The sequence below is a fragment of the Callospermophilus lateralis genome, chromosome 13 (assembly GCF_048772815.1).
Source record: "Callospermophilus lateralis isolate mCalLat2 chromosome 13, mCalLat2.hap1, whole genome shotgun sequence".
Taxonomy (NCBI): Eukaryota; Metazoa; Chordata; class Mammalia; order Rodentia; family Sciuridae; genus Callospermophilus; species Callospermophilus lateralis.
This window is the reverse complement of record NC_135317.1, coordinates 11,033,987-11,061,529: the sequence shown is the minus strand read 5'-3', so window position 1 is coordinate 11,061,529 and position 27,543 is coordinate 11,033,987. Positions and strand designations below refer to the sequence as shown.

At 53.7% G+C, this 27,543-nt stretch overlaps 1 protein-coding gene across 5 annotated transcripts; it reads right to left on the bottom strand.

The window, feature by feature from the left end:
- Positions 1-519: 519 nt before the first annotated feature.
- On the bottom strand, positions 520-22,729 carry Rab4a (RAB4A, member RAS oncogene family). 5 transcript variants are annotated; one of them, XM_076831963.1, is made up of 8 exons: positions 22,483-22,722; positions 10,794-10,874; positions 10,422-10,536; positions 8,097-8,159; positions 6,804-6,958; positions 5,401-5,496; positions 2,915-3,040; positions 2,345-2,529 (listed from the first exon to the last, which is right to left on the bottom strand). In XM_076831963.1, exons 1-7 carry the CDS (start codon positions 22,511-22,513, stop codon positions 2,925-2,927), a joined length of 657 nt encoding a protein of 218 aa, XP_076688078.1. In that variant the 5' UTR covers positions 22,514-22,722; the 3' UTR covers positions 2,345-2,529; positions 2,915-2,924. The 5 variants fall into 5 exon arrangements, with proteins under 5 accessions (XP_076688074.1, XP_076688079.1, XP_076688078.1 ...); XM_076831960.1 differs by having other exon boundaries at positions 2,345-2,496; positions 22,483-22,721; XM_076831962.1 differs by having other exon boundaries at positions 2,345-2,425; positions 22,483-22,721.
- Between the last annotated feature and the right edge of the window lie 4,814 nt (positions 22,730-27,543).

Here is a 27,543-nt window from a genome sequence, read left to right as displayed (position 1 = left end):
CAAGAAAGAAAAGCCCAGAGATGCTGAATGTGAGCTCCCACCCGGCTGCCCCAGCGCTCCGCTCCCATCATTCCTGTCTGAGTTCACCACTGATCTGCTGGGCACTGGGTTCTTCCCCTGGGGGTCTTCTAGAAGCCACAGCTATGTCTCCAGCTGTGACATCCAGCTCTCACGAGAGAGCCAGGCTGCAGAAGGGCTGTGACCACCAGTGTAAGCAATGCTACAGCCTTGCTCTTGCAAGACTGGAAACTGCCATTCCAGAATCTACACACGCTTCCTTGAGGACTTGACCGGGTGTCCTTCAGGGCAGCAGCCTCAGGAAGGGCACTGGGTCTGCTCCCCAGCAGACCCCTCCTCTGCCGCTGCATTAAGGATTGCAAACAGCCCAGCGCTGTCCTAAACCCTGCTGTGAATGCCACAGCTCCTCCCCTCCCATGAAGAGCTGACCCTCAGGGCAGTGGGCGACACCATTCCGTGTGAGACACTGGAGCATGGTCCAATTTGAGAATTTGCTTCAGAATCATTTTTCAAAGTAAAATATTAAGGAATTGAGGGAAAAAAACAAAAAACAACAACAAAAAAAAAAACTAAAACAGATACATACTGATTTTTTAGTCAAACAACTTCCCAGAGTTTGTGTCTTTGTGCTTATTTATTGATTAAAAGAGAATAAGCACTGGGAAGCTTCTAAATTAAAGTTAAATTTCTGGTCCATAATTAAAAAGTCCCAGTGGAAAGGCACTGAACTTGGGTGCTCTACCACCGAGCCACATCCCTTGCACTTTTTATTTTTTACTGAGACGGGTTCTTGCTAAGTTCTGAGACTGGCCTTAATCTGTGATCCTCCTGTCTCAGCCTCCTGGGTAGCAGGATCAAAGATGTGTTTACCACACCTGTGTGAAGAATGTTTTTTAACTTCTCTGACTTAAATAATACCTATTTCAACCTTAGAGAAAGATCTTTATCTATTTTTTGCATTGGTATTTTTAAGAATGGGGACAGTCTCTGTGACATAATAGGTGTCCCCGCCTCACACCCGCTAGGCCTTGCTGGATCAAATCCAGGCCAGCCTGGTAACCATAGCATACATCAAGCCACCAGCAAAGATTCAGAAGGCTTTCTTAATAAGTATGACCCTTATGACACGAACTAGAGTCTGTGGGTCTCTAGAAAAGGAACACAACATGCAGGTGGGAGGGGGCACATCAATGGCCCATTGACCCAGGTGGCCAAGCAGGAGGGCAAAAGTTCAAGGTGAGCCTCGTTAACTTAGCAGATCCTGTCTCAATAAAAATAAGGGCTGGGGATGAGGCTCAGTGATGGAGTGCCCTGGGTTCGGTCCTCAGTATTCCTAAATAGGCAGATAAATACAATAATTAAAAATAAATAGCTGGGCTCAGTGGAGCACACCTGTAATCCCAGTGACTTGGGTGGCTGAGGCAGGAGGATCACAATTTCAAAGCCAGCTCAGCAACTTAGCAAGGCCCTAAGCAACTCGGTGAAACCCTGTCTTAAATAAAATACCAAAAAAGGGCTGGGGATGTGGCTTAGTGGTCGAGTGCCCCTGAGTTCAATCTCTGGTACCAAAATAAATTAAAAAAAAAAAAAAAGTAAATAATGAGGATGAGGCTGGGCATAGTGGTGCACGTCTCTAATCCAAGCTACTTGGGAGGCTGAGGCAGGAGGATTTAAAGTTTAAGGTGAGCCTGGGAAACTGTCTCAAAATAAGAAAGGCTGGGATGTGGCTCAGTGGTAGAACACCTCGGGCTTCAATATAAAGGAAGTAAAAAACCAAAACAGAACACAACACAAAAGATTTGAGGTAGAGGCAGGGTGCCCTGAGACTGGACTCCAGTGGTCTTCCTAGCATGAAGACCAGACTGACCAGCAAGGGACAGCAGGGAGAGCGGCAGGTTTTGTCTGCTGGGTGGGACACAGCCCCTGGCCTGGCCTCAGGGAGAAGCCCTGAAGCCCATGGAGCAGGATGGTACCAGTTCACCAAACACCAGTTTTTATTTCATTTCTGGTTGCTGGTGAAGGGCGACTGCTCCAGCATCTCAAGTGTGGGGAATGTACAGTGGAGTGTGGTAAGTGCGGTTGAATAAGTGGGATCCTGGGTGCCGGTGCCAGGGCCCTTGCACGTTGGTCACAAGTACACCAACACGAATCTCTGTGCCTGTGGTTAAAGAAATATCCAACTGCATTTAGAGCACCATTCCTATCCTATCACACTCCAGGAACATGCTGGGGAGATGGACGGGGCCCACACAGCACAGCGCGTGTGCTCTCGGACAGGGTGGGGGACATGGAACAGGAAAGTCACATGCGCGTACACATCGGCCGGTGTCGTCCCTCACATCAGGTTTATTACGTGGCTCCTGGGCTGTCTCCGCCAGCTGGAGTAGCGTCCCCATAAGATCCACTTCTGCACAGAGAAGAGGAGGAAAAGCTGCAGAGTCTCCAAGCTCCAGCCACTGTCCCAACACCACGCAGACACTTGAAAAACAAAAACATTGGGAACAGGCACACCTACAAACACAGAAATACACCTGCTGGGTGCTGGAGGAGCTAAGTACACTTCCTCGTGACTAACATTATGTCCACTGGGCAGAGCTGACCGTGGCATTGGCCAGAGAAGAAGCTTTGAAGTCGGTGGCAACACGCTGCTTTATGAGCAGGCCTTGGGCTGGAGCCACAGGTGCCACGTGGAGATGTGAGAAACCAAGGAGTGCCTCTGCAGGCACCACGGTGGGTGGGCTTCGGCCATTCCTGTCCCCATGTGCCCTGCTGTCCTCTGAAGGGCCTGGGAGCTCCTGAGCATGGACTCTGGCTAACGCGGTGCCTCCTTTCCTACTGAAGCTCCGCGGCCCTCCTGCTGCAGGCGGCAGGGGGCTCAGGGAGCTGGCACACCCACCTGTGTAACTCTAACAGCCACACTCCTGCACGCTCGTGGCCTGAGTGCGGCGTGGGGACCGGAGCTGTCTCAGGGCGGCGTCTCCGTACTGGATGCCCGAGCCCATCCTTTCTGGGTCCAGCTCACCTATAGGACAAGCACATCTCTTTAAAAAGCATTGTTGTTATCCCATGATCCCCAAATTATGTGAAAAAAGTGTGGAACACCATGAACATGTGCCCCCTTTCCAGGAAAGAGGAAAAACGTGTATGTTAGCACGCATATGCATTAACCACCTCCAGGACACAGAGGACTGGGAACAAAGTGGCTGCCCCATGTCCCCATGACAGGGAATAGCAGAGGTAGTGTGAAAGACCCCTTCTGCTTGTACTCTTGTACCACCTGAATTTGGAATTACATGGATATATTATGTATGAAAATAAAGTCAATTTAAAACTGAATTACTAAGATGCCACTGTCTACTTTTAAACTGGCAAAAACCCAACTCAGATAATATAACACCCCAGGACACAGCATAGTGAGGAACCTGCTGACAGGAGGTGCCACAGCCCCTGCCTAACCAGCACGTTGCACGAGACTGGAATCACATACTCTTGGTGCTTTCAGACCAGTGTGCAAGAGCTCATGAATAGCAGGTACTGGCATGACCAAACCTCTAAAATAGGCCGGTACCACAGATCTTGGTGATGCATGTGGATCAGTGCATCTGACACGCCTGTCCCTGTGTGTGCATGATGTGCATGTGGAGCAGGGCAGCTCACATGTGTGTCCCTGTGCATGCACGATGTTTACTTGGAGCAGTGCAGCTCACATGTGTGTCCCTGTGTGTGCACGATGTGCAAGGTGATGTACAAGGAGCAGTGCAGCTCACACGTGTGTCCCTGTGTGCATGATGGGCAAGGTGTTGTACATGGAGCAGTGCAGCTCACACGTGTGTCCCTTTGCATGCATGATGTGTATGGTGATGTACATGGAGCAGTGCAGCTCACACATGTGTCCCTGTGCACACAATGTGCATGGTGATGTACATGGAGCAGTGCAGCTCACAGGTGTGTCCCAATGTGTGCACTATGTGCATGATGATGTACATGGAGCAGTGCAGCTCACACGTGTGTCTCTGTATGTGCACGATGTGCATGGTGATGTACATGGAGCAGTGCAGCTCACACATGTGTCCTTGTATGTGAACGATGTGCATGGTGATGTACATGGAGCAGTGCAGCTTACATGTCCATGTGCATGCATGATGTACAAGATGATGCACATGGAGTAGTGCAGCTCACACATATGTCCCTGTGTGTGCGCGATGTGCAAGGTGATGTACATGGGGCAGTGCAGCTCACACGCATGTCCCCATCCCACGTCTGCACCTCCACCTGGGCTGAGAAGATGGCTTAGGCTGAGCTTCCCACTGTCCCCATCCTGGGTCTGTTCCTCCACTTGGCTGAGGAGATGACTGGGCTGGGGTCCCTTGCTCCACACTTTGGCCATGGACTAAACCTGTGCTGCCATTGCTCAGTTTTGTTTGGGCCTCCTGACACTGAAAAGAAGATCCCACCTCTGAGGTTCCCCTGCCCAGGGGCACTGACACATTCTTGGTGACACCGTCCACTAGCCCATTGGTGCTGTTGCCACCATGTCTGGGCTCATCTCCCTTCCTTGCTTCCATGTCCTGGCTCGAGCTTGCCAACTGTCCTGTGCTTGGATGGTCCCTGAGTGCTGTCTCTCCTCCAGCTGTCCTCCTGGAGCCCCTGTGTGATCACCTCAGTCACCCTGATGGCACCCTGCCTGTCCTCCCACAGAGCTTCTCCTCCTGGGTGGATGTCAGTCTCAGGACAGCTCCAGCCCTGGTCCAGCAGCTCCAGACATGGCCAGGGTAAGGGCTTCTGTAGCACTCCGGGTGGCTGCTGCACAGCCAGGCTGGAATCCCTGAGTTTTGAGAGGCAGCTGCTGGCCTCACAAGACTGCAGGCCAGTCCTGCCTCCTGGCTTCTCTGCCCCTGCCTCCCCTCCCTCATGTCCCTGGGCTGACTGCTGCCCTATAGCTGCATATGCCCCATTCGGCATCTGCTTTTGGAAGCCTGCCTGGGTGATCTCGACTTCCTTCCTACTGCCCTGGCATCATCTGGTGACAGTAAGAACCCAGTGTGACAGAGGACAGTGCTGGCACTTTGTCCCTGCCTGCATTGGGCCTGGAGTGACTACACAAGTGTCTGCTGTTCCCACAGCATCCTGTAGCCCCAACCCCATGAGAGAAGGAGCAAGCTGTTGAAGAGACCTTGGAGATGCTGCCCTGGGGTCAGGCAGGCCCACCACCCTTGGGCCTGGGGCTTGCATCTCAGCCATGGGCCCTTTGGACCCTAAGTGGAGATTTTAATTCAGTGGGTACAGAGAGAATCTGCTCTGCCCAGTCACCACGCAAAAAGGGGACCTTGCAGAGCCAGCAGGAAGAGCAAGTAGGAGGGCCATGCCTGCCAAGGGCTTTACCTGACTCTATCCTGTTGAGTATTTTTCGTGCACACTGCACAAACGCCTCTTCCACGTTCTCCCCAGTCAGTGCACTTGTCTCCAGGAACATCAGCTCTGAAAGTGATGTCAAATAAGACACGGTGTATTTAGACAGTGATCACACTTGTCAATCTCTAACAGGCTGCTTAGTGTTCTCAGAATGGCAGGAAGGCCCAATTCATGACCTACAGCCATCTATTTCTGAAAAAATAATATTAGTATATGTCAACATGCTTTAATAAAACGTTAACAGGATTAGTAAGACCCCATCTCAAAAAAAAAAAAAAAAAAAAAAAGATTTGGGGGCTGCTGGGGATGTGACCAAGCTCTAGAGTGCTTGCCCAGCACGTGCAAGGCCTTCCGTCTAATCCCCAGCTCCACAGAAGACCCCCAAACACTTAAACACAAAATCAAAACTGAAAAATGTTGGAGGTGTCTAACGTTTTTCAAACATTAGCTATTGTCTTGGCTGGTCCTGACCCGTTGGGGAGATGGATGAAGCTGTAAACAGGCTCCCTGTGCCAATGACCATCAGGAAGGAGGCAGGAACAGGCCCTACTCCCAGTGCATGGGAAACCTCAATGTCCTTCTCCAAATAACCTGTCTCACCAGGAACAGGACCTGCAAGTATCTGCCCGCTAGGGGACTACACTGCGAGTGGCCACAGTGTGCACTGTGGCTCCCACCCCCAGAGCCACCCAGGGCCCAGCAGAAGGTGTGTTCCTGCCCCTGAGGTGAAGGCCCCCTCTGCTTCCTCCCGGCACAGGATACTGAGCGGTGACCCCTGAGCAGCTCCTTCACTATGGCTTACGTGCGTCTCTGACATTTACTTTCTTAGCAAAAAACCCGCAGAGCTGCAGGAACACTGTTTGGGGCCTAGAGACCAAGCAAACCTGATTTTAGGATATTCTAGTTGTTGATTGGCACTCACAGTTCAAGTTACCTAAAACGTCTGCATTTGCTCCATCCTGTTACCCATGAGCAGCCACCTGTGCTATGTGGTGGTCTTGTGTGTCCTATCTGGCAGTTCAGAGGTGTCAAAGCCATCTGTACCAAGTGGCTCTGATGGTCTACGGGAAGCACAGCCAGTTGGCCAGAAGCGGGTCTGAGGCTTCCTTTCCATGCACGAGGACACAAGTTAGAGTGCTGACTCTGAGCCCAGGGCGGAAGAGACCTTGCAAAGTGTTACAGGTGCTTCCATCAGCGTGGTGGCTCTGGGGCCCAGGGCTCTGGGGCAGGGTGCGCTGCGTGACCACGCTGACTGAGTTCACACCCTAGTGGGAGTTCTGCTTTCCCAAATGCAGCCTAACCTTGACCCTCCTGCAGAGCACCAGCATGGCACCCATGTCCACACCGAGAACCACGAGGGGGAAGAGACTTGCCATTCTCTTGCGCGAACCTGGAGGCCTCTAGGAAGGTGACTTCCCGGTCAGTGTCCAAGTCCTTCTTGTTCCCGCAGAGGAGGATCACGATGCTCTGACTCGCCAGCATTCTGGCATCTGTTAACCAATTAGTAAGCGCATTGTAGGTTTCTCGGCTGCATGACACAAGATTGTGAAAATGATACATGTATTTTTTAAGACCAGCAATCTTTCCAGCTGCTTGTCCTACTCCACTGCTCGGCAACATGCCGGGTAACGGCCTTAGGGTCCCCTGGGGAACCTGAATGCACCCAAGCTGCCAGGGCTCAGAATGAGGAGCCCTGACTCTTCAGGAGCACAGAGGGTGCGAGAGCCTGGTGCCTGACTGCTGGGCAGCTGGGCACCCCTCCATCAACCGTCCTGCCTGTGCTGCGCTCTGCTCATGGGAGTCCAGCAGGTGGATTCTGCTAGAGACTGTGTAGGAACAACTGCTACCTCCTCCTCTGCCCTCAGGAGCCCTAGATGCACAGCACCACTCCACAGCCCCTGCAGGCAGGCCGTGGCCAGGCCGTCCACTCAGGGCCCACTCAGACCCGCTTTCTCCCCTCCTACAGCTAAGGGCAGGTGCATCTGCAGCCTGATGCCCTCACGCCTCGGAGGCCAGAGAGGGGCAGCCATGTGACACCCCATCCCTGGACAGGTTCCTACTCAGAAGGACGCTCTCAGGTGGCCTCTGCACCCCGAGTCTGAGCCAGGCCTGAATCCTGGGATCAGCATGGTGCATGGGATTTCCGCAAGGACAGGAGCACTCTATATGTTGTGCTGTCTGATGCCATAGACACAACAGCACTTGAAATGTGGCCAGTGCAACCAGGGAAATGAATTTTTAATCTTTGTCTCAATGGAATTGCCACATGTGTCCAAGGGTTACCCTGTTTGTGCTCCGTAAACCGATCAAACCCTCCGACAGCCTTGTGAGGACCATGTGGTCCCCATCACACGCACCTACAGGCAAGGAACCCAGGCAGCCAAGTCTTTGCCTGTGAGGTCACACATAGGGCAGCTGGCCCAGGACACAAGCAGCCTGAGCCAGAGCTGTGTCCCCACCTCCCTGGGTCACTTCTGATAGTGCTAATGGAGAGCTCTGTGGGTCTGCAGGAGAGCATCCGGCACCAGGGGCTTCATCTACAGAAGCCTCCCAATGTTTCTCAAAGACCTCCAAGACCCCACAAGGCACCTGCCCTTGGGCATCTGGCCAAGACCAGCCCCGGGGACATAGGGCACCAATGTCCGGCTCAGGGGAGCTGGCATTACCTGGTGATGTCATAGACGAGGAGCGCACCGGCCGCACCTCTGTAATAGCTCCTTGTCACAGACCTGAAAGGACAACAGCAACTCTAACTTAACCACTAAGACCCTCCACTGCCCAGCACCACCTCCCCAGACCCCCGGGCTTGCTTTGTGAACCCCAAAAGAGACAGGCCTGGTGTCAAAGAGCACGAGTCCGGAGGGTGAACACATGTGTCATCCTCCGGGAATCATGTCATGGAATCAATGGGAGGATGTCAGGCTGGGATGGGCAGGGTGTCTTCCCCAGAGCAGCACAGCTGCCTGGATGGCAGGGGGGCAGGGTGCCTGCCCCCTCAGGGGTAGTGCGGGCCTGGGCAGCAGCCTCTCGCAGCCTGGGTCCAGTCACCCCCCCCCCACCTCCGGATCTAATCTCCTGGGACTTGGTTTCCCTTTTTACAGTTGGTTAAGTGGTTAAAGGACACAGCTGTGAGTGGGCACTCCTCTGGCCACAGAAGAGATGATCCCAAACTCCCAGGCTTGTGAGTCTTAGGGTTCTTTCTTCTGGTATTTGCTGCTCATTTCTATAAAGTGCCTCTGAAGTGGTTTATGCTTGGGGCTGGTGCTTCCTGCCTCAGTAGTCTCATGTTGGGTGGCAGCGCATGCCAACCACCTGGGCCTTCCTCAGGTTGGGGTCCCTGGGCTTCATCCATGGGAAGTGGCCTCTGCCCCTCCTCACACCTTCTGGCCACCATCTTGCTCCTGCACTGACCTGCCAGTTGTGCTGTGTGAGAGTTTTAGGTTGGAAACTTTCCCCTCTGAGTTCTGAAGGCATCCACCCTGCCCTGGTGCTGGGGAAGGGACCCTGGGCCTCTGACTGCACAGCCAGCTTTCACCTTCATCTCACTGGGTCCTCAGCACCTTGGAGCTCCCAGTGCTGCACTTGGCCCAGTGCGGTTCTGACTTCTGACCCTTTCAACTCTCCTCTTGGCTCTGGGGAGCCTTCTCAGCCTGCCCTGCTCTGGACCTCCCCACCATCCCCTGCTGTGGAGTGGGTCGGCCACCTGGACTGTGGTTGCTCTGCTGCGGCTCTGGCTCTCTCCTGGACCCCTGAGCAGTCTGCCCTGGGTCTTCGCTGAGGCTGGCTTGACTCTGCCCTACCCCTGCTGCCTCGCTGTCTGGGAGGCTGGCCACTCAGGGACACCTCCCGAGGGCACTCTTCATATGTGTTCAGCACTCTTTGTTCTTATTTCTGGGGACTCCCCCTTTCCCCCAGAAAGTCCTGGCTGATGTTCTTTGTTTGGGCTCTTTGACCATTGGTACTGTGTTCAGTAGTCGTTTCTTCTGTCGGATCATTTCTGTTAGGAGCCAGGGATGGAGAGGGCTGGGGAGGACTTGCCAACCTCACTCTGATCCCTGGAGGGCCTGGGGCTGCTGTACCAGGAAGCCAGTGCTGGGCCTCGACACCCCTCGAGCCTGTCCATTTTCCTGCAGTCACCCTTTCTTTGCCTGGTACTAGCACAGCTGGCTGCCAGTAGTCAGCGGGGAAACAGGGGGAGGCCAGGGCTCTCCTGCAGTGGGCCGGCCCTGCCAGGCAGAGCCTCAGACTCTCACCCCAGAGGCTGCATCTCTCCAGGGTCTGGAAGCTGGTGTCCCCAAGCCCCACCTTCTCTGGGACTCCCAGGAGGGGCTGCCACACAGAAGAGCAGCTCCTTTCCTACCTGCTTGAGAGGCACTCCTGGTCATTCATGTCCTGGGGGCTCTGGGGTGGAGGCTGCATCAGGTGGGACCACCATTCAGCCAGGGTATCCAGGAGCAGTGATGGCGGGGACACTGTGGTATTTCTGAATATTACTAACACACAGTATGTACCAACCTTAATGAAAAGCTAAAGGTTTGAAGTGGAGTGAGTTTTATTTCCCGAATCTCAACACTGAGAGTGTGCTCTGATCTGGTGTACCTGTAGGAACCCAACCAAGCGTGGCCCAAGTCCTGCACCCGAATTCTTGACAGCCTGCCAAGTACCCACCCTGCAGGCATCTAGCCACAACCTTGGGCCTTCATGAGTAACAGAGCAGAGCCCCAAGCAGCTTTTCAAAACCCCACCTAGGAAGGGAACACAGGCGGATGTGCCCTGGCTTTGCTGAGATTCCCATTTAAACATGGCTCCAGCCATGACCTGCGGCAGTGAGCTGGCCGAGTTAGAGGCTCCTCGACCTCTGGGCTCTAGCCCCTTCAGCGGGAGCTTCCAGAGGCAGAGCTGGAGGCAGTGCAGGGGAGGACATGGGGCAAGAGAACATGATTATTTCACCTGAAGTTTCCAAGACTTTATTAAATCAGAGGAAAAGCTACCTGAATCGTTCTTGTCCCGCTGTGTCCCATATCTGTAACTTGACGTATTTACCACCAACATTTATTATTTTTGAGCCAAATTCCACTCCTATTGTATGATTTGAGTCATCTTTGACTGAAAAGGAGAAGCAAAAACAAAGCATTTCATTTTAGACCTTTAGGGAAAGAGGTCACCCCATCTGGTCAGCGACACTGAGGTCAGGGGCTGCTGGGAGGCTAGTCACTTCTGCCCTATTCACCTCACAGCTTTAGGTGAAATGCACACCACCCTGTTCTCAGAGGCCCTAGAGCTTTCTCTCCAAGCCCTTTAAAGCTTGCACCTCTGAGCACAAAGGCATCCTCTCCTGACCATGGCCTGGGGATGTTACTTACATTTTTTTTCAATAAACTGATGAAGTAAGCAAGATTTGCCAGTCCCCGCATTTCCAATCACCAGGAACTTAAATAGAAAATCTGCAAGACAGAGGGAGACCATGAAAAGCAACTTGAAAGTGGAGGCCGCGTTCTTATTTCTAGACTGCAACGCTCATTGAGGTCCTGTCTGTTTAACGGGACAGAGGACAGAAGCAGGGGTGCTGGAAGGTGGTACATGCTGGCTGGCCTTGGCCCTGGCACCATCCACGCCTCCTGGTGCCCCTCAGGGCTCTGCCCATCAGTGCACTCTGAACCACTTCTTTTGAAGCCTGAAGTTGAGAACCAAGTGAGCAAAGCATGTCCCTGCTAGCCTCTATTCAAAGGTGTGTGCGCACTCAGTTCTGAGCAGCAAAGCCCAGAAGTCCCAAATGTGCCCTTACAAAAGCATGAGCCTGGAGACTTGGGAGCTTCCAGGGTTCTTGGGAGGAACAGGCAGGCCCACTTGCGGCCTGGGTGTCCTCTTCCCTGGTGACTCGAGGGAGGGACAACTCAGGCCAAGTTCGATGAGCACATCCTATGGGCAATCCCTGACTCAGGGTGGAGAAAGCCCACATGTCCTCTTCACCCACAGTCCTACACCCCCTGGGACATCACGTCCATGGGGTGGGGACCAGGGGGCTCCAGGATGGGCTGTGCTGGTCACCGTGGAGCAGCACAGGAGTCTGTGTGGCTCTGGAGGCCTTGCCTTGCTGTGCCTTTGTTGAGGATCTTTTCTCCTGCTCAGCCTGGGAATGGCACTGCACCGACCCCCTCTCCAGCTCTGCATGTCTGCACTGACCCTGGCTTGCCAGTGCCACCCCACACCACGTCATTTGGGCCTGTTGTGCCTCCTGCCTCCTGCCTCCTCCCCAGGTGGTGCCAAGTAGTCCCTGACCCTGGTGCCCCTTCCCTAATTAGACTAAGAGCCGCTGGCACTGGCCTGGCCTGGCCCTGCCACCTGTGTTCAGGGACAGTGCTATTAGCAATCCACTAACAAGGCCACTGACAGGGGGAAAGGGCAGCAGACAACCCTGCCATTACTGCTGTACTCCTAGGCATCGGACCCAGCCAAACCAAGGTGGGTTCACAGACCCGGCAGGTGGACGTTTCATCCTTAAAGCCTCAACTGGGAACAGCCAGGTAGTCTGCAGGGGGTGCTAGGTTGCACTTGGACTCCCAGCCCAGGCCTGGCAGGTCCCCAGGGACTACAGAGCCAGGAATCACAACCATGAGCATCCACTCCTAATAGTCTCGAAATAGCAAGATACAGCAACAGAGCAGGGTAGAGGCTGCCAGGGTGGGTGGGGCAGGAAGGCAAGAGGAGCTGGCATCCTGGGGGTAAGGGTTCTGCCAGCCACAAGGCTGCCATGGCCCTGAAAGGATTTCTCTCTGGGGAAATCCCTGTGGAGGGGCCCAAGACCCTGTGAGCCTCCTTAGAAGTGTGAGCCTGCAGAGGCCTCGGCATGGGAAGCGCGTCAGCAGACAGAGTGGGTGCCACTCTCAGGTTCCTGGCCTGCCCCGGGAGCAGCACCAGGATGCTTTGGAAGAGCGTGCCCCCTGAGGAGCAGAGGCACAGCCAGGCTGTCCTCAGTCCCCACCTGCCTTAGACGCAGGCGTTTGGTCACATGGGTGAGCCTCCAGAATCTACCTCTAGGGGCTGTGGCTGTGGCTCAGCGGCAGAGCACTTGCCTCACACATGTGAGGCACTGGGTTTGATCCACAGCAGCACATAAAAAAAAAAATAAATAAATAAACAAAATAAAGATATTGTGTCCATCTGTAACTAAAAAAACAAAAATAGAAAAAGAAAAAAGAATCCACATCTAGTGAGGCATTGTGGTTAGTGCCCAGTGATCTGGACCCATGGGTCACTCTGGATGGACGCATACTGCAGGCTGCAGGTAGGTAGGCAGCTGCCCCGGGAGCCCTGGTTTCTCTCCTGGTGCTCAGCAGCTCAGAGAGCCCAGGAACTGAAGGGAACCCAGGTGGCATGACGGCTAGGGAGGGCTCTTACAGTCCATCCATTATGACAGAGGCCGTATGTTTATGAGAACTGAGGGCTCAAAACCCAATTGCAGACTTCCTCTCCTGACCCACGGTCTTCAGGTTTACCTGTGGAGGGCTTCCTCAGAACAGGTGGCGCTGGAAGGCAGGGAAAGACCATGCCCTGAAACACACCTGAAGCAGACGCCCTGCCATGCACGGTGAATGTTCACACGAGAAATGCAGAACCGTGGGCAAAACAGGCACAGGCAGAGGTCAGCCAGCCTGGGTGGACACGCAGGTCAGGCCTGCGGAGAGCACAGGCCAAGGGGCAGATACAGGCAGAGGCACAGGTGATGTTCCTCCAAGGCCCCTCCACCACTTCCCAGGCCAGGCAGATGGGGCATGTGCATGGGACGGCCAGACACGGTCCTGAGTCCTCAGGAAAATCAAGTCACAGTGGATGAGATGGCTCTGCCTTCCTAGCTGCTCTCTTAGGTAAGGTCAGAGGGAGGCAAAGGGCAGAGCCCATGCACCTAGGCGCTTGGCCCCTGGGGCATGGGGTCAGGGCTCACAGGGCACACGCAGAGAGAGGGCAACACACTACCCAAAGAGGAGCCTGCAGCTATCCAACTGAAGCCAGGGGGACTTGGAGGGGAGGTGTCCCCGAAGGCTCCTGTATTAATGCAGGAATGCTCAGAGGTGAAATGATCAGGTCATGGTAGCTGTGACCTAATCAGTGGATTAATCCACCTTGTGGATTAATAATTTGAGAGGACTACTGTGCCCAGTGGTCCCTGTAGGCAGGTCTCTAGGGGTGCCTTGGGGATTATCCTTGTCCCCTGGCTCTCCTCCTCCTCTGCTTCCTGGCCACCACGAGCTGCACATCGTCCTCTACCAGGCCCTTCAGCCAGATGCTCTGCCTAACCTGGGCCCAGAGTGATGGAGTCACTGTCTACGGACTGAGACCTCTGAAGCTCTGAGCTCAAAATGATTTTTTTCTCCTCTGAGTTGTTCTGGTTGGGTATTTTGGTCACAGTGATGCAGAGCTGAGTGACACAGCCACACACAGTGGACGCAATAAGAATAGGAGAGAAGGTGCCCAGAGAGCAGCCAGGGGAGAAGAGGCAGGAGAGAAGGTGACTGGAGGTGACCTGGAGGAACCAAGAGATGCTGACCAGCTCTCTGCATAGACACTGCAGGCACCATCTCAGTCAGGGGTTGGGGACAGAGAGAGGTGCAAGGCAGCTGACCTTGCTGAATGAGCACTGGCCCAAGGTCATCAGGAAACAGCAGTGGAAGAGCTGGCTGGGCGCATAACATGGAAGACACTTGCTTCAGAACAGAGTGTGGTACCTGCTGCAGGAAGGCTAGCTCCAGAGAGGCCCGGAGCTGTGCGAGGATCCTGCAGAGGGCACTGGAGGCAGTGGGCTCCCATTGGTGCTGGACGCTGTGCCCAGGTGGCATCGTGCAGAGTGGAATCAGGGCATCTGTCGATTCCAACTTGTAGCAGAGAACCCAGAGATGCTGGGTTCTTGGGTCTGTGACCCTGCTGACTCGTTCCCTGAGACCACAGGCACCAGGGATGGTGCAAAAGCAAGAGGCTCAGCAGTGAGCCCAGCTGCCCAGCATAGAAATAGCCATCTCTCATTGCTGCCTGCTGATGCAGTAATATCTTTAAATACAACTCCCTGACTACGTGGAAAACCACCCAGAAGAGAAGATGGAGGCTCGAGAACAGTCACCCTCAGGCAGGAGCACTGGATTTGTGGGAGGACCAGCAGCCAGCGCTCTGTGAAGTGTGGGAGGAGTGCCCCAACCAGAGCCACAGAGAGTGGAGAACTAAGATCTGCACTGGAGGTTGTAGCTGGGCTCTTTGCAGTATCAGGACCTGGTGAAGGTGGACACATCCTCTTCTAGGTGCCCGTCTTGTGTACTGGCAACAATCTCTGCAGGCAGAGATGGTGCCTGGCCATCGTCCCACCTCTTCAAGCTGTTGGGACGACCTTCGGGTTCTCAGGTGAGCTCTGGATGCAGGTGCATACAGAGCATGTGCATACTCACAGTGGCCAAAGCTCACCCTGCTGATGTCACAGCATCTTCATTCCAGAGGCCATTGGGTCTGTGACAGTACCCTGGTGCATGTCGAAGGCTTGCTTTACCTTGGGTCCTGCCCCCACCTCTAGTCTGCCCTGAATTCAGCGATGAATTTCAGCTCAGTTTGAGATGTCCAGGGACCTCTGTACCATGCACTACAGCAAGAGTGGATCAGGGTCACACTCGCAGTCTCTCTCCTCACCTGTGGGTGCAGCCAGCCTCACCTCCCCTCGGTGTGAGGGCGAGCTCCCCAGTGCAGTCCCTCAATGCAGGCCAGGTGAGGCCACCCCTCAGCTCCCGTGCATCAATGTTCCTTGAGGGAAGGCCATGGCCTGGTGGTGGAGATGGCACCTGAGAGCTAAGGCCATGCAACAGATAGGGACTGCTCGTAGGGAACCAACTGTGTCACTAAGATGGTGTATGCCAGGAGAAAAAGGGATGGCCACTTTCCTTTTTTTTTTTTTTTTTGGTACTGGGATTGAACTTGAACTCAGGGGCACTCGACCACTAAGCCACATCCCAGCCCTATTTTGTATTTTATTTAGAGTCAGGGTCTCATTGAGTGGCTTAGTGCCTCATCATTGCTGAGGCTGGCTTTGAACTCTGGATTCTCAGGTCTCATGCTCCAGAGCTCTTGGGATTACATGTGTGCCCACCATGTTGGGCCACCCCATGTATTTTGAGTTGGGTTTTCTGCCACTTGCAGAATAATAATCCATCATCTACTAAGTAGAAAACCTTAATCATAATATTTTTTTGTCTGGGCTTAGAGTGAGAGGATTCATTCAACAAGACTTTCATGAATAGCGTGAGGCTGGGGGTCCACCCTGGACCCAGGCCACAGCAGGGTGTGTCCATCCTGGGGATCCAGGCCAGGTCTGGGCTCTGATAGTCCCAGCAGGGCTGGACTCTTATGGCCTGCCTTTGACTGCCATGCCTATGGCTGACCAGCTTCCACTTGGCCTGCAGGCTTTCTCTTCAGGGGCAGTCTGGCCCAACAGCTCTGAGTCCAGGGCAATTGTGCTTTGAGGCATTGAGCTAGTTGTAGGCTTGATTCTAAGGGGGACTGGGTCTCTTTGTTTTCAAACTTTTGGAGGTGCTCTGGCTCCAGGCGGATGCCCCAACCCCAGGAGGATGCCCCAGTTCCAAGGGGTGCCCATCTCCAGCAGGATGCCCCAGCCCCAAGAGGTGTCCTGTCTCCAGCAGAATGCCCCAGCCCCAAGAGGTTCCCGTCTCCAGGAGGATGCCCCAACCCCAAGGGGTACCCCACCTCTAGAAGGATGCTCCAGCCCCGAGGGGTGCCCTGTCTCCAGCAGGATGCCCCAGCCCTGAGAGTGCCCCAACTGCAGGAGGATACCCCAGGTAACTTGGCTTCCACAAGGGACACAAGGACATTATGCCGTCAATGCAGCTCTTCTATTTATTCTGGCCTTTCGTTTCATACATTGTAACCTCTCAGGTGGAAGCAAATGGAGCCCCTTCAGTGTCCTCTGAAGGCTTGCAGTGCTCAGGACTGTTCAAAGCACCAGGACAGAAGTCCCAGGAGCCTCCCCAGCTTCTGAGGACTTGCAGTCTCATCCTAAAAGCTTTGCTCACCAGCCAAGTTGACTGAGCCTCAACACGGGCCTGAGGGTCGTGCAGGCACAGGGCTGGTGCTCACTGCACCAGCACTCCCCGAAAGCCTGGCACAGGCAGGCAAGAGAGCAGGAAGGAGGGCTGTCACTGACTGCAGGCACACAGAGCTTCCCCGTCCTTGTCTTAGGGTCCCAGTTGCTTTGCTGCCTGATTCAAAATTCACATTTGAAAAGAAAAGGATCTGCCTCCCTCTAAGGTTGGTCCTTCTGTTCACCACTGTCATCCTGTGCTCGGTGGCCAAAGCCCTCTCCACAGACCCACCTTCAGGCCAGGAATGAGTTTCAGAGGAAGAGGAGCAGCAGGCACTGTGTCCCTGTGGCTCTTGTCCAGTGCTTTGTGCTGGCCTTCAGACTCGCCTCTGCTGTCCCCCCACAAGGGGGGGGGTGCCCAGACATTCTGCTTGCCCTTGGCCCTCACTGACCATGGACAGGGAGCAACTGCAGCTATCGAAGGTGGCCAGGCGCAAGGTGTGTAGGAGAGCTGTGTGTTCACACGGCTTGCCTTCCATCACACCTGGGCTTTGTCCCCATGGAAAGCTGTTAAGAGTGGGGGCCTTCAGGAGGGGACAGGCCTTGGGATTGCCCCTTGAGGCTGGGTTGGTTCTGCTCTCTGGGATGGGGCTTCCTCACAGGAGTGGGTCAGGGCTGACATGCAGGACTGGACTAGCCAGAGCAGGTGTTAAGAGCCAGGCCTCCCTCCTGTCTGGCCTTCCCACATGCCCAGGCACCCTCCTTCCCACCACCAGTGCCACACTCTGGAATATCTCAGCCTCCAGGACTCCGTCAAAAAAAACTCTTCAAAACTTCATTGTTTGTGGTACTGGGGATTGGACCCAGGGGTGCTTTACCACTGAGCAAAGTCCCCCAGCTCTTTCTATGTTTTACTTTGAGAGAGGGTCTTACTGAGTTGCTGAGGCTGGCTTAGAACTTGTGATTGTCCAGCCTCAGCCTCTTGAGTAGCTGGGATCACAGGTGTGCATCATCATGCCTGCCTGGCAAAAATAAACTTCTTCTTCTTTTTTTTTTAAATTACCCATTCCCAGGGATTCGGTTTTAGCCACAGGACATGGACTAAGATGAGTACCTTAGGACTGAGGAGTCAAAGGCTTTCTACAAATTCTCGCTGCAGACCTCTGGGCAGAGGGTTAGACTGGGAATCCATCACATCCGTCTGACTCATCTCCACAGGAAGGTTTAAGAGAAGAAGTTCCAGACACATGAGCCTTCTTCTCATCCAAAGAAATACTCAGAGCAACTGGGCATGGTAGTGCATGCCTTTAATCCCAGCACTTGGGAGGCAGAGACAGGAGGATCACGAGTTCAAAGCCAGCCTCAGCAAAAAAAGTGAGGTGTTAAGTAACTCAGTGAGACCCTGTCTCTAAGTAAAATACAAAATAGGGCTGGGTATGTGGCTCAGTGGCGGATTGCACCTGAGTTCAATCCCCGGGACTGTCCCCTCAAAAAAAAAAAAAAAAAAAAAGAGAGCAAAGATCACCAAAGAAGAGTAATTTAATTACTCATCAAAGAAGAGTACTTTTTTTGCTGCTGGGGATGGAACTCAAGTCCACGTGCAGCCTATGTTCCACCAGCAAGCTAAAGCACCCCTACAATATTTAACCTTGGATGATTCTACACCAAGTAGCCCAAAGAGGGAAATGGTTCCAACAACCGAAGATGCCACCATTCGTAGTACAAGCAGGTTCACCCTCATGCCTGCAGAAAACCATTCTCCAAGGAGCTCAAAGAGCTTTGGGGATGACCCTTACTCAAAGCACAATGATCTCCCTGTGATGCCATGGCTCAAGAAGAGCCTCAAATAAATTTTATCAAGCCCCTTCCCAGTCCACCTGACCAGAAACCCCCAGCTCCGGGGAGCTCCTGTGATCCGTGATCAGGGCCAGCAGAGGTGCTGGAGGGTGGGCCTGACGAAGCGGGCGGCAGCTCAGGGCAGTCCCTACACCTGCCAGGAGAACTCCAGGAAGCCCTGTTTTCTCCATTTCCAGCTAAATAAACTGCTCTCAATTAACTTTCCATTGCCGTTTCAGGGGCAGGGGTGACTTGAGCTATAGTAAAGGGCATCCAGGAAGACTCAGCAGTCAGCTAGTTTTCAGTGAAGGAGAAAAGCAAAAGCACTTTCCAATAATGAATTTATTCAACCTGAAGAAATGTCCTTGTTTTTCTGCCTCCTTTGTTGACACACTCTGGAGTTCAGGTCCTGACATCTATGCCCCTAAGACAGTGGTGATTCAGGTGACACCTAGTGCAAGTTACCTGGCACCTTCTTGGAGCCAGGCGGCTCTGAGCCTGCTACTTCTCTTTCTTGGGGTGCCCTCCTCACTCCATCTTGCCTTATCAAGTCTGGGCTTCACCGAGAGCAGGGTTTGATGGCCAAAGCCAGTGGGTTTGCTTCCCAGGCTGGTCACAACAAGCTGCCCATCAGGTGGCTTTGAACCATAGAAGGTGCTGTCTTATAGTTCTGGGGGCAGGGAGTCTCACATCGAGGCAGGGCAGTTGAGCTCCCTTTGAGGATGCCAGGGAAGGGTTTTCCTTGCCTCTTCTATGTCTGGCTGCTGGCCGATATCGGCTCCTTGGCTTGTGGCCGTCACTCAATCTCAGCCTCCACCGGAATGTCACATCCTCTCTGTGTGAGTCTGTGTCCTTACCTCACAAGGACAGCAGTCCCTGCATTAGCCTACCCTACTCCAGTATGACCTCATCTTAACTCTGTCTGCAAAGAGCCTGTGTTTTTATCTTTCTCCTTGCTGTGACCAAAGACCTGACAATAGCAAACAGAGGAGGAGAAGTTTATCTGGCTCACTTTTACAGACTCACTTGTGTAAATGGCCGGCTCCTTGTTCTGAGGCAGAACCTCATGGTGGAAGGGTGTGGAAGAGGAAGGCAACTCAGGACACGGCCATCAAGAAGCAGAGAGCTCTACTCATCAGACACAATATAAAACCCAAAGGCACAGGCCCAAGGACAGGCCTCCTCCAGCCATACCCCTCCTGCCCACAGTTACCACCAGTTAATCCATTCCAGTGAATTAGTGCACTGATCAGGTTAAGGCTCTTAAAACTCAATCACTTCCCCTCTTAGCTTTCTTGTATTGTCCCACACCTGAGCTTTTGGGAGACACCTCATGCCTACATCATAACAGCCTGCTTCCAAATAAGGTCACACTCACAGACTCTGGGGTTCAGGACCTAGGCATGACTTTGGGACACTATCCAACCCGCAGCGTCCCACAAGGACACAGGGTTGACAGCAAATGTCCAGTGATTCTCCTGATCACTCAGTAAATACACGATGCCGCACTGTTTTCAGAGGGAAGCACAAAATGAAAACTCTAAGAAAATAATATGATAAAAACGAGCCTAGGACCAGCAACTCACATGGTCCTCTCTCACAAACAGGCCTCCTACAGAGGCACATCTGCTCACAGGCAGTCTGTTAGCGTTCTCTATTCCTGAGTTTCCATCACACTGTCTGGCACCCCTGCCACGTGTCCTGAACAACATGTTTAGCTCCATCCTGAACATCACTGCTGGTTTCAGGAATTCCTTGGGGACAGGGTGCATGCCCCAGGCCTCAGGTCGCTGGGGCACAGGTCCTTGGGGAGGCCCAGCAACACTCCACAGGGCCTTCAGAGGTTGTGGACTTTACATCTGGGAGCACCTTGTTTCAGATTAGTGGTACTTGGACTGGGCATCTCTATTCCCCTCTGTTTGACACTTTGATTCTGTGTCATGATATTACACAATCTAGAGCACTGTCCATGTGGCTAGGGGCCTCTGAGCTAGCACATATGGTCTCCACCATCCATGGCAGGTGCAGTAATAGCCTGAACATGCTAATGAAGTGGTGGAACTGACCCCTTGGCAGCACATCCCAAAGTGGCTCTCCCCTCTTGGTCACAGACCATCGAGCTTCCAGAGCCCCCTTACACAGGAAAGGATGATCCCAGAGTACAAGGAACTCAAAGGCCAGGCAGACACTCCTTCAGCAAGAGGCAAGCGTTCGAGAGGAGGGGACATGAGGCTTTACTTTGAGGAACAGTTTCATGCAGACACAGCCATACCTGAAGGGTCAGTCAAGGTCTTGGTTTAAGGTGACCTTAGGTTGGCAACTTCAACCACCATGCCAGCTTTTTTTAAGTTTCCTTTAATTACTCCACTGGAGGAGAGGATTAAATCCAGAGGGAGTGAGAAGTAACACCCATTTGGAGGGGCCATTAAATCATACTAATGGCCCTGTCTCTCGCTGAGCCCACTGGCCCCTTGGTCCTGCCATGCCCAGCACGCCCAGCATACTGTCAGGACTGTAGCACTTCCTGTGAGAAGCTCTTTCCCCACTGATTCATGACAACCCCCCACACTCCAAGCCCTCTTCCTGGGTGACCTGCCCCTCCCAGTGTTCCTGACCCGGAAGCTGGGTGTGGCTAGGGAGCAAGAAGTTCAGAGGAACACAGGTGAGATGGCACACGAAGATTCTCTGCGTGGACAGGTCTGACTGGCTCTCTGTAGAACCAGATGGCAGGAGCCACCTGGGGGGTACCCACAGCCAACAACACAGTCCTAAAGAAGCCAGTGGCTGAAGGATTCCCTCAGCTTCTAGGGACAGATGTCAGGCCCCACTCACCGAAGCAGGGCAGTGCCAGTTGCTGGCAGAGGAGCAGGTGCCCTGTGAGCACTAGCATGACACCCTTCCAGCTTCCCACCCTCTCAAAGTCCAAGCCCTCCCTAGGCCCCTCTGCCCCTCACCCTCCCAGACTATGGTGCTCAAATACATGAAGGTCTGGGCTGAGGTCCTGTGCTGCCTGGGCTCTGGCTGTGGGGCTGACACCTCCATGGCCCTGAACCTCTGGGTCAGTGCTCTTTGCCATGTACTTGCAGGGATTACATTCTTCAGAACTCTTGCCTGGCTTTAAGTTATTCATCTGTCGGTGTCCAGCTGGACGTCCACACTCTTCCCCACTAGACTGTACACTGTGAGACCTAGCAGATGTCTGTGGTGTTTGTTTCTGCAGTGTCCAGAGCCCTGACAACATGTTCCTGAGGAAGCCTGCAGCTGCAGGATTCTCTAAGTTCTATGCCTCCTCCACACACCTTAGTGGAGGACAGGAGACACCTGCCAGGGTGGGAGCAAACCCACCAGGCCTAAGGTCCATATTTGCACACTGGAGCCTCTGGGACTGTCAGCTGTCACATCTGAAAGAGTAATCAGGGGTTGGCAGACTGGTCTCCACTCTGATACAAGGTTCAGGTCCTTTATTCAAACCTAGTGGGTGGGAGCAACTTAGTATATAAATTGGAAAAGCTTTGATTTATCAAAAATAAATTTGCTTAGCACATCCATGTTTGTAAGGGAAACAAAGATTAAACAGACTGGGCTCTGCTTCCAAAGTCCTCATGGTCATCAAAAGGAGATGTGTTATAAATAGCCAGAAAGTAACCAAGAAAGGGTTGAGAGAGGAAGACAGATGAAGCTGGAGGTCACAGGAGAAAGATGGGTTAATCACTGCTCCCTCACTCTAATCCTGCTGCAAAGAAGCAAAGAAGGGAACTCCCAACCAGGAACAGGGATCTGCCGGGTCAGAGGACACCCAGAAACAGGTGCGGCCCTGAGCCTGCGGCTCTCACTGGGCACCAGCGGTGGAAATCAAATCTGGTTCCCACACTCTGCGCTGAATTAAATTCGGTAAAGAAAAACCTAAGGGTGGCAGCGGGGCGCACGCAGGGAACCTGAGTCAGCCATCATCAGCCATATGCACTCCCAGACCGAGCAGGGCACCCTGACACCGGCTGGCTCTGCTACCCAGAGATCCTTCGCAAGATGCGTACCTGGCCCAGCCCCCTGCCCCGTCGGTCACTACCACCGTTCAAGAACCCAGACCCGCCTGGCTGGACACCCGGTCACCCCGCGAGCCTGCTCTCCCGCCCCGCGGAAGGCCCTACCATAGGTCTCGGACATGGCGGTCTGCGACATCCTGGCCTCTCTCGCAGCTCAGCCGGGGTCTGTCGGGGTCCGGAGAGAAAACGAGGCGGGGACCGACCAGCGGGGCCGGGCGGGTGCCTACAGCTAGCGCCGGCCACCGCGCTGCGGCCCAGCCGGACTCGGCTCCGCGCATGCGCACGGCTGCCCCGCGGAGGAGCCAGGGAGCTGGGCGGAGGATGGAGGGTGTGCTGCACGGTTGGGGCGGCGGCCCGAGCACGTGCGCGCCCAGCTGGTGTCTGCGGCAAGGCCTGCTGCAGAGCCTGAGGTCGGCCGGCTGGGGGGACTCGCGCCGAGGCCGTGGGTCCCGGAGGCCAGGAAGGACGAGGAGGAAGAGGAGCCCAGGCACCTGCACTGGGCGGTCCTTGTGTCAAATGCCGCTGCAGCACAGGATGTGGTCAGCCTCCCGCGGCTCTCAGCCAGAGCAAGCTTCCCTTATGTGGTAGTTGGACGCAGGATAAACCGCGGGAAGCCGAGCTCTTGGCCAGATCATGCAGGCCTCCCGGCACCATGACGTGCAAGCCAAGAGTTCCCGAAACCGACTCTGCGCACCCGTCTGGGGGGTCTGGGGGAACGTGCGTTCAGGGGAGGCACCTCCTGGCCCTCAGGTGCAGGTGCAGCAACAACAACAACAACACACACACACACACACACACACACACACACACACACACACACACCAGTTCAGAATTTCCATTCTGTGGAAAAGTGGAGAGACCTGGCTTAGTCCACGGCGCCCGTAGCATCCCCGGGGGCTGTCTTGGTGAGGGCAGCACACATCTGCCTCCTCGGTTTGGCTCTGTCCTCCGCGGGAACTGACCACAGACCTTCAGTCTCCCCAGCACTTTTGGGCTCTACATTCGTCTTGCTTCCAAATCCCGGAGGGGCAAGCCTTGTGATCTAAAGTATTCTGTGTATGCTTCTTCTCTGTGGCCCAGACCCTCTGCTGCTTTCTGCCAGGCTTCATTTAGGCTCCTAAGCAGAACAGTCTGCTTCTGATTAAGGCCTTTCAGAGGACAATGAGGGAAGAAGGAGGGAAGAAGCCAGTGCCCCTGAGGACTGTTCCCTTCCTTAGGTCTGAATTTCCTCCCTACCAGAAACTGCCGTGGGTCAGGAAGAAGTCACTGGGTCAGTGATAGTTCTTGATGATGTCAGAAACTGGACCCAGAGGCCAGGGAAACCTATGCATATAGTAGCAGTGACAATTATACTGTCATTCCAAAGCTGGCAGCAGTGTTCTGGACTGTGGGCATGGCCTTCAAAGGCCTTCAGCAAGACTGGGGAACACCCTCCTCCAGGGAGATCCTTGTTTTCACGGGGTAAAGTCAGATCAGAACTGGAAAAGGAGACAGGTGGCAGCTGGGGTCTGAGAGAGCCCCCTTCCCTGGAAGCCCTGTGCAGGTCTTTATGGCTGGGTGAAAGGCTGGGAGGAAGTGATTCTCCTAGGTATTGCGGGAGATTCCCAGGTGCTGTTGATGCTATGGAAAGAATGGTCAAGGTAGCGTGTGTCTTTCTCCAGTGATGCCTCCTTTTTCTTCAGAGGTTTGTAGCAGAGTGAACATGTATGTCCCAAAGCCTCTGCACACGTGATGAAGGGAAGGTGGAGGGAGGGTCCCTTCTGATCAGACTGGTCCCTGGTTCTCCCCAGGTTTCCAGGTCCTGGGCTTGGTGGGGGCACTGTGCTCAACCTCAGTGGCATATTGGCTTTCCTCCACAGCTGGAGTTGAAGAACAAAAGTGGGCTTTGTCCCACATTTCCCCAGGGACTCAGAAACACCTGGTGTGACTTTGAGAAGAAGCCAGGTGCTGCACATGGAAACTTGAAATGTGAGCCTGTTGGTGCCAGGCTGTGGACCTGCATCTGGGAAGGACCACAGAGGCCATAGCCATTTTGCCTGCAGGCTGCCAGGCAGATCTACATCTGTGACACACCTGCTGTCAGGGCACCTGTAGTCAGGACAGCTGCTGGGATGGCCCCTGGGACAAGCTCCCAAGGCACCTGTGACCAGTTCACCTGCACACTCCGGGGTAGGGAGACGTGGCTCCTCAGGGCCTGTGCACCTGGCTGAGCAGACAGGCAAGGTCTCCCAGGGTCTGAAGGTCACCTGGACATAGTCATTTCAAAGAGGTCAGGAATTGAAATATTGCCTCCTGAAGGGAGGAGAGGAGAGAGTGTGTGGGAAGCCATTCTGCCCGCACCCAGGTTTCCTCGCCCCCGCAGCTGGTTCTGCTTCTACCCAGAACAACCTTAGTGGGGTGGGGTGGACGTGGCTGCCCGTGTTTAAGGCTGTCCTTCCATTGTCTTTGAGGCTCGTATATCCCTATGCTCACTATAGGGTGCTGCTGTGTCCAGGCCTTCCCAGTGGACACAGGAAATTTCCATGATGCTGTTTGGCCTCCTTGATGCTTCTTAGAAATAACTTCTTGTGAGGTTAACTTAGTGGTTGTCTTGGAACCAGAGATGGAACCCAGTGACAGTGGAAATGAAGTCAGACCCAAGAGTTGAGAAATCAGGCATCCTTGCTTCTATCTGGCTAATTAGCTTCCATAATGCTCATCTCCTGGGGGCTGGGCTGTGCAAGAGAGGACAGCACACACAAAAAATTTTTCCTCCTCCATTTGGGTCCACCTCAGAGATGAAGTTAGGAACAAATTCACAGGGGGATGTAATGAAACGGCAGGGCGCTTGGGCATCTGTTGGCCCCTAGTGGACCCCCTAGATTGAGCCCACTGTCTGGCTCCTGGTGGGGTTTTGCACCATTGGGGGGCCCAGAGCTCTGGCCTGAGCTGTGGTCTGAGGCTCTGTTTCTTCCACCTTCCTGGGTAGAGAGGAGGACGTACCTTATGAGATGCCAAGGGTTGAGCTGTGTCCCCCAGAAGATGTGACCACATCTGGAGAAAGGGTCTTTGCAGTTGTGAGTAGGGAGGGAAGATGTAGTCCTCAGGGTGGCCTCAGCCAGTCTGGCGTGTGTCCTTGCAGGAAGAGGAGGGGTGCTCTGGGACAACAGACTCAGATGGAGTGAGGGGTGGGACGCCGAGGAGGGTGAAGGCAGCCCACAGCCACCAGGTGCCCCAAGGGGCCGGGAGCCTGCCATTGGCCACCTCCAGCCTCCAGAATGCTCTTCCTGCTGCTCCAGCCTCTGTTATGATGGCCCCACAGGCTAACCTGGGATTCTGAGTCGGAGGCTGTTGGATTCCCCCTGCCGCATGGAACTGTCATGGACAAATCAGTTTATTTTCTCTGAGCCTCAGTTTCACAAACCAGAAAATGGAGAAATGCAAAAGCAACTGCCCTGTCCAGGGCTCCCACAAGGATGGCTGTACTGTGTATGGTCCAGCTGTTTGCTGGTTGCAGAACTCTCTATGGTGGGACACTAGGCGCAGGCAGGGTGGAGGGAGCCAGGTCCTACAGACTCGCCTCTTCTCTGCTCTCACCTGTTGCCTGCTGCTGGGCAGCACTGTGAGGTGACCCCAGTGGGGAGGTGGTGTGTGTGTGTGTGTGTGTGTGTGTGTGTGTGTGTGCGCTGGCCCAGATCCCTCAGAGGGTCAAGCTGCTCCCTCCAGAGTGCCCTCATAGTGTGGCAGCTAGCTGCCCTCAGAGTGGTTGCTGAGAAATGGGGACAGAGGGAGCAGGGATCAGGATGTGTGTGTGACCTGGTCTGTCACCTCTGCTGCATTCTAATTATTGGAGTGATTGTGTCCCATCGCACCAAGCCAGCAGGAGAGGAAGGTTCACCTCTTGGAGGGTGGTGTCCTGAAAGTTTGAGGATCTCTGGGAATGCCTCCTCTCTGGGCAGGGCTTTGCCTGTCTTACCCTGGAGGGAGTCTCAAGCTCCTGGAGGGTCTGTCCGGGGCCCTGATGCCCTTCCACCTAACTCAGGGTCTGTGGCCATACTCCTGGTGTGCAGATTTGATCCATTCACACTCAAGCCAGAGGTCCTCAGCTCCTGGGTCCAGCATCACATTCAAACAGGGACAAAGGAACCACTCCAGAGAGTTCGATGACCCACACGGTTCTGCAGATACACCTGCAGCCAGAGCAGAGGAAGGGGCCAGGCTGCCTACTCCAAGGCCACTCCTAGTCCCTGTCTGTTCCTGTCTGTCTGTTTCTCTCTCTGTCCTCTGCCCCTGCCCCTTTCTATCTCTCTATGTGTCTCTCTTTCTCTGCCTCTGTCTCTTTCTTTTCCTGTGCCTGTCTGTCCCTCTCCTTCTCTCTGGGCATTTGCAGCTATGCTACATTGTCCCCTCCTCTTTTGATTCTGAGCTGTTTTCTCTTTCCCTTTCTAACTTCCCACCCCCAGAGGTTATTAGAGAATCAGATGAACAGTTACTTGTTCTATTGAGACAAACAAAAGAAACAAAGCCTCTTTGTTATGCAGATAGACTTCAGCTTAAACAAAATGTGCACCAAACTCCATAATAGAAACATTTTCTTAAATATAACTTACCTTCCTGATCCTGAAACCAATACTTTGTTGCAGAGAATTTGGATTTTTAATAGAGAGCACAAAGGAGAAAATCAAGACTGTGTTATTCCATGCTCAGGGATGATAGGTGGACACGGGGGTATGTGCCCTTCATCTTTGCACACACATGTGCACACATATTCCTTCTTGGTTTTTGTGTGTGCATTGTTTAATAATCCACTTCTTTCATGTTACTTTCTGTGGTGAACATTCTCCAGGCTAGCATTTTTCTGTGGTCTATTTTTAATTATTGTGTATTTTAAATTTTTACTACATGAATGTCACAGTTTATTTAATCTATTATTATTGGTCATTTAGGATCCATGAAAGGCTTTGCCACTAACAGAAGCACCGTGCTGGACATTCTTGATCCACACCCGTGTTGTCCTTGGCATGCACTCCTGGATTGAGGGAGTCCATGCTGACCTTCAGAAAGATTGTGCTCATCTCCAGCTTCCTGAGCAACGAAGGTACTGCTTCTCCACACAGGTAGCTGTGGCCAGCATAATTTTTTCCTGCTGTCGATGTTTAATTGTATTCTGTTGGGATCAGAAAGCAT

Bases quoted from the DNA above. Each gene is read 5' to 3' on its own strand.
- Rab4a (XM_076831959.1), bottom strand. From the start codon at position 22,513: ATGTCGCAGACCGCCATGTCCGAGACCTATG. The intron at 6,959-8,096 runs GTAATGCCAGCT...TGTGTCATGCAG, and splicing joins CTCGTCTATGACATCACCAG to CCGAGAAACCTACAATGCGC. The intron at 2,426-5,400 runs GTAAAGCCCTTG...TTCTCTGTGCAG, and splicing joins ACTCAACAGGATAGAGTCAG to AAGTGGATCTTATGGGGACG.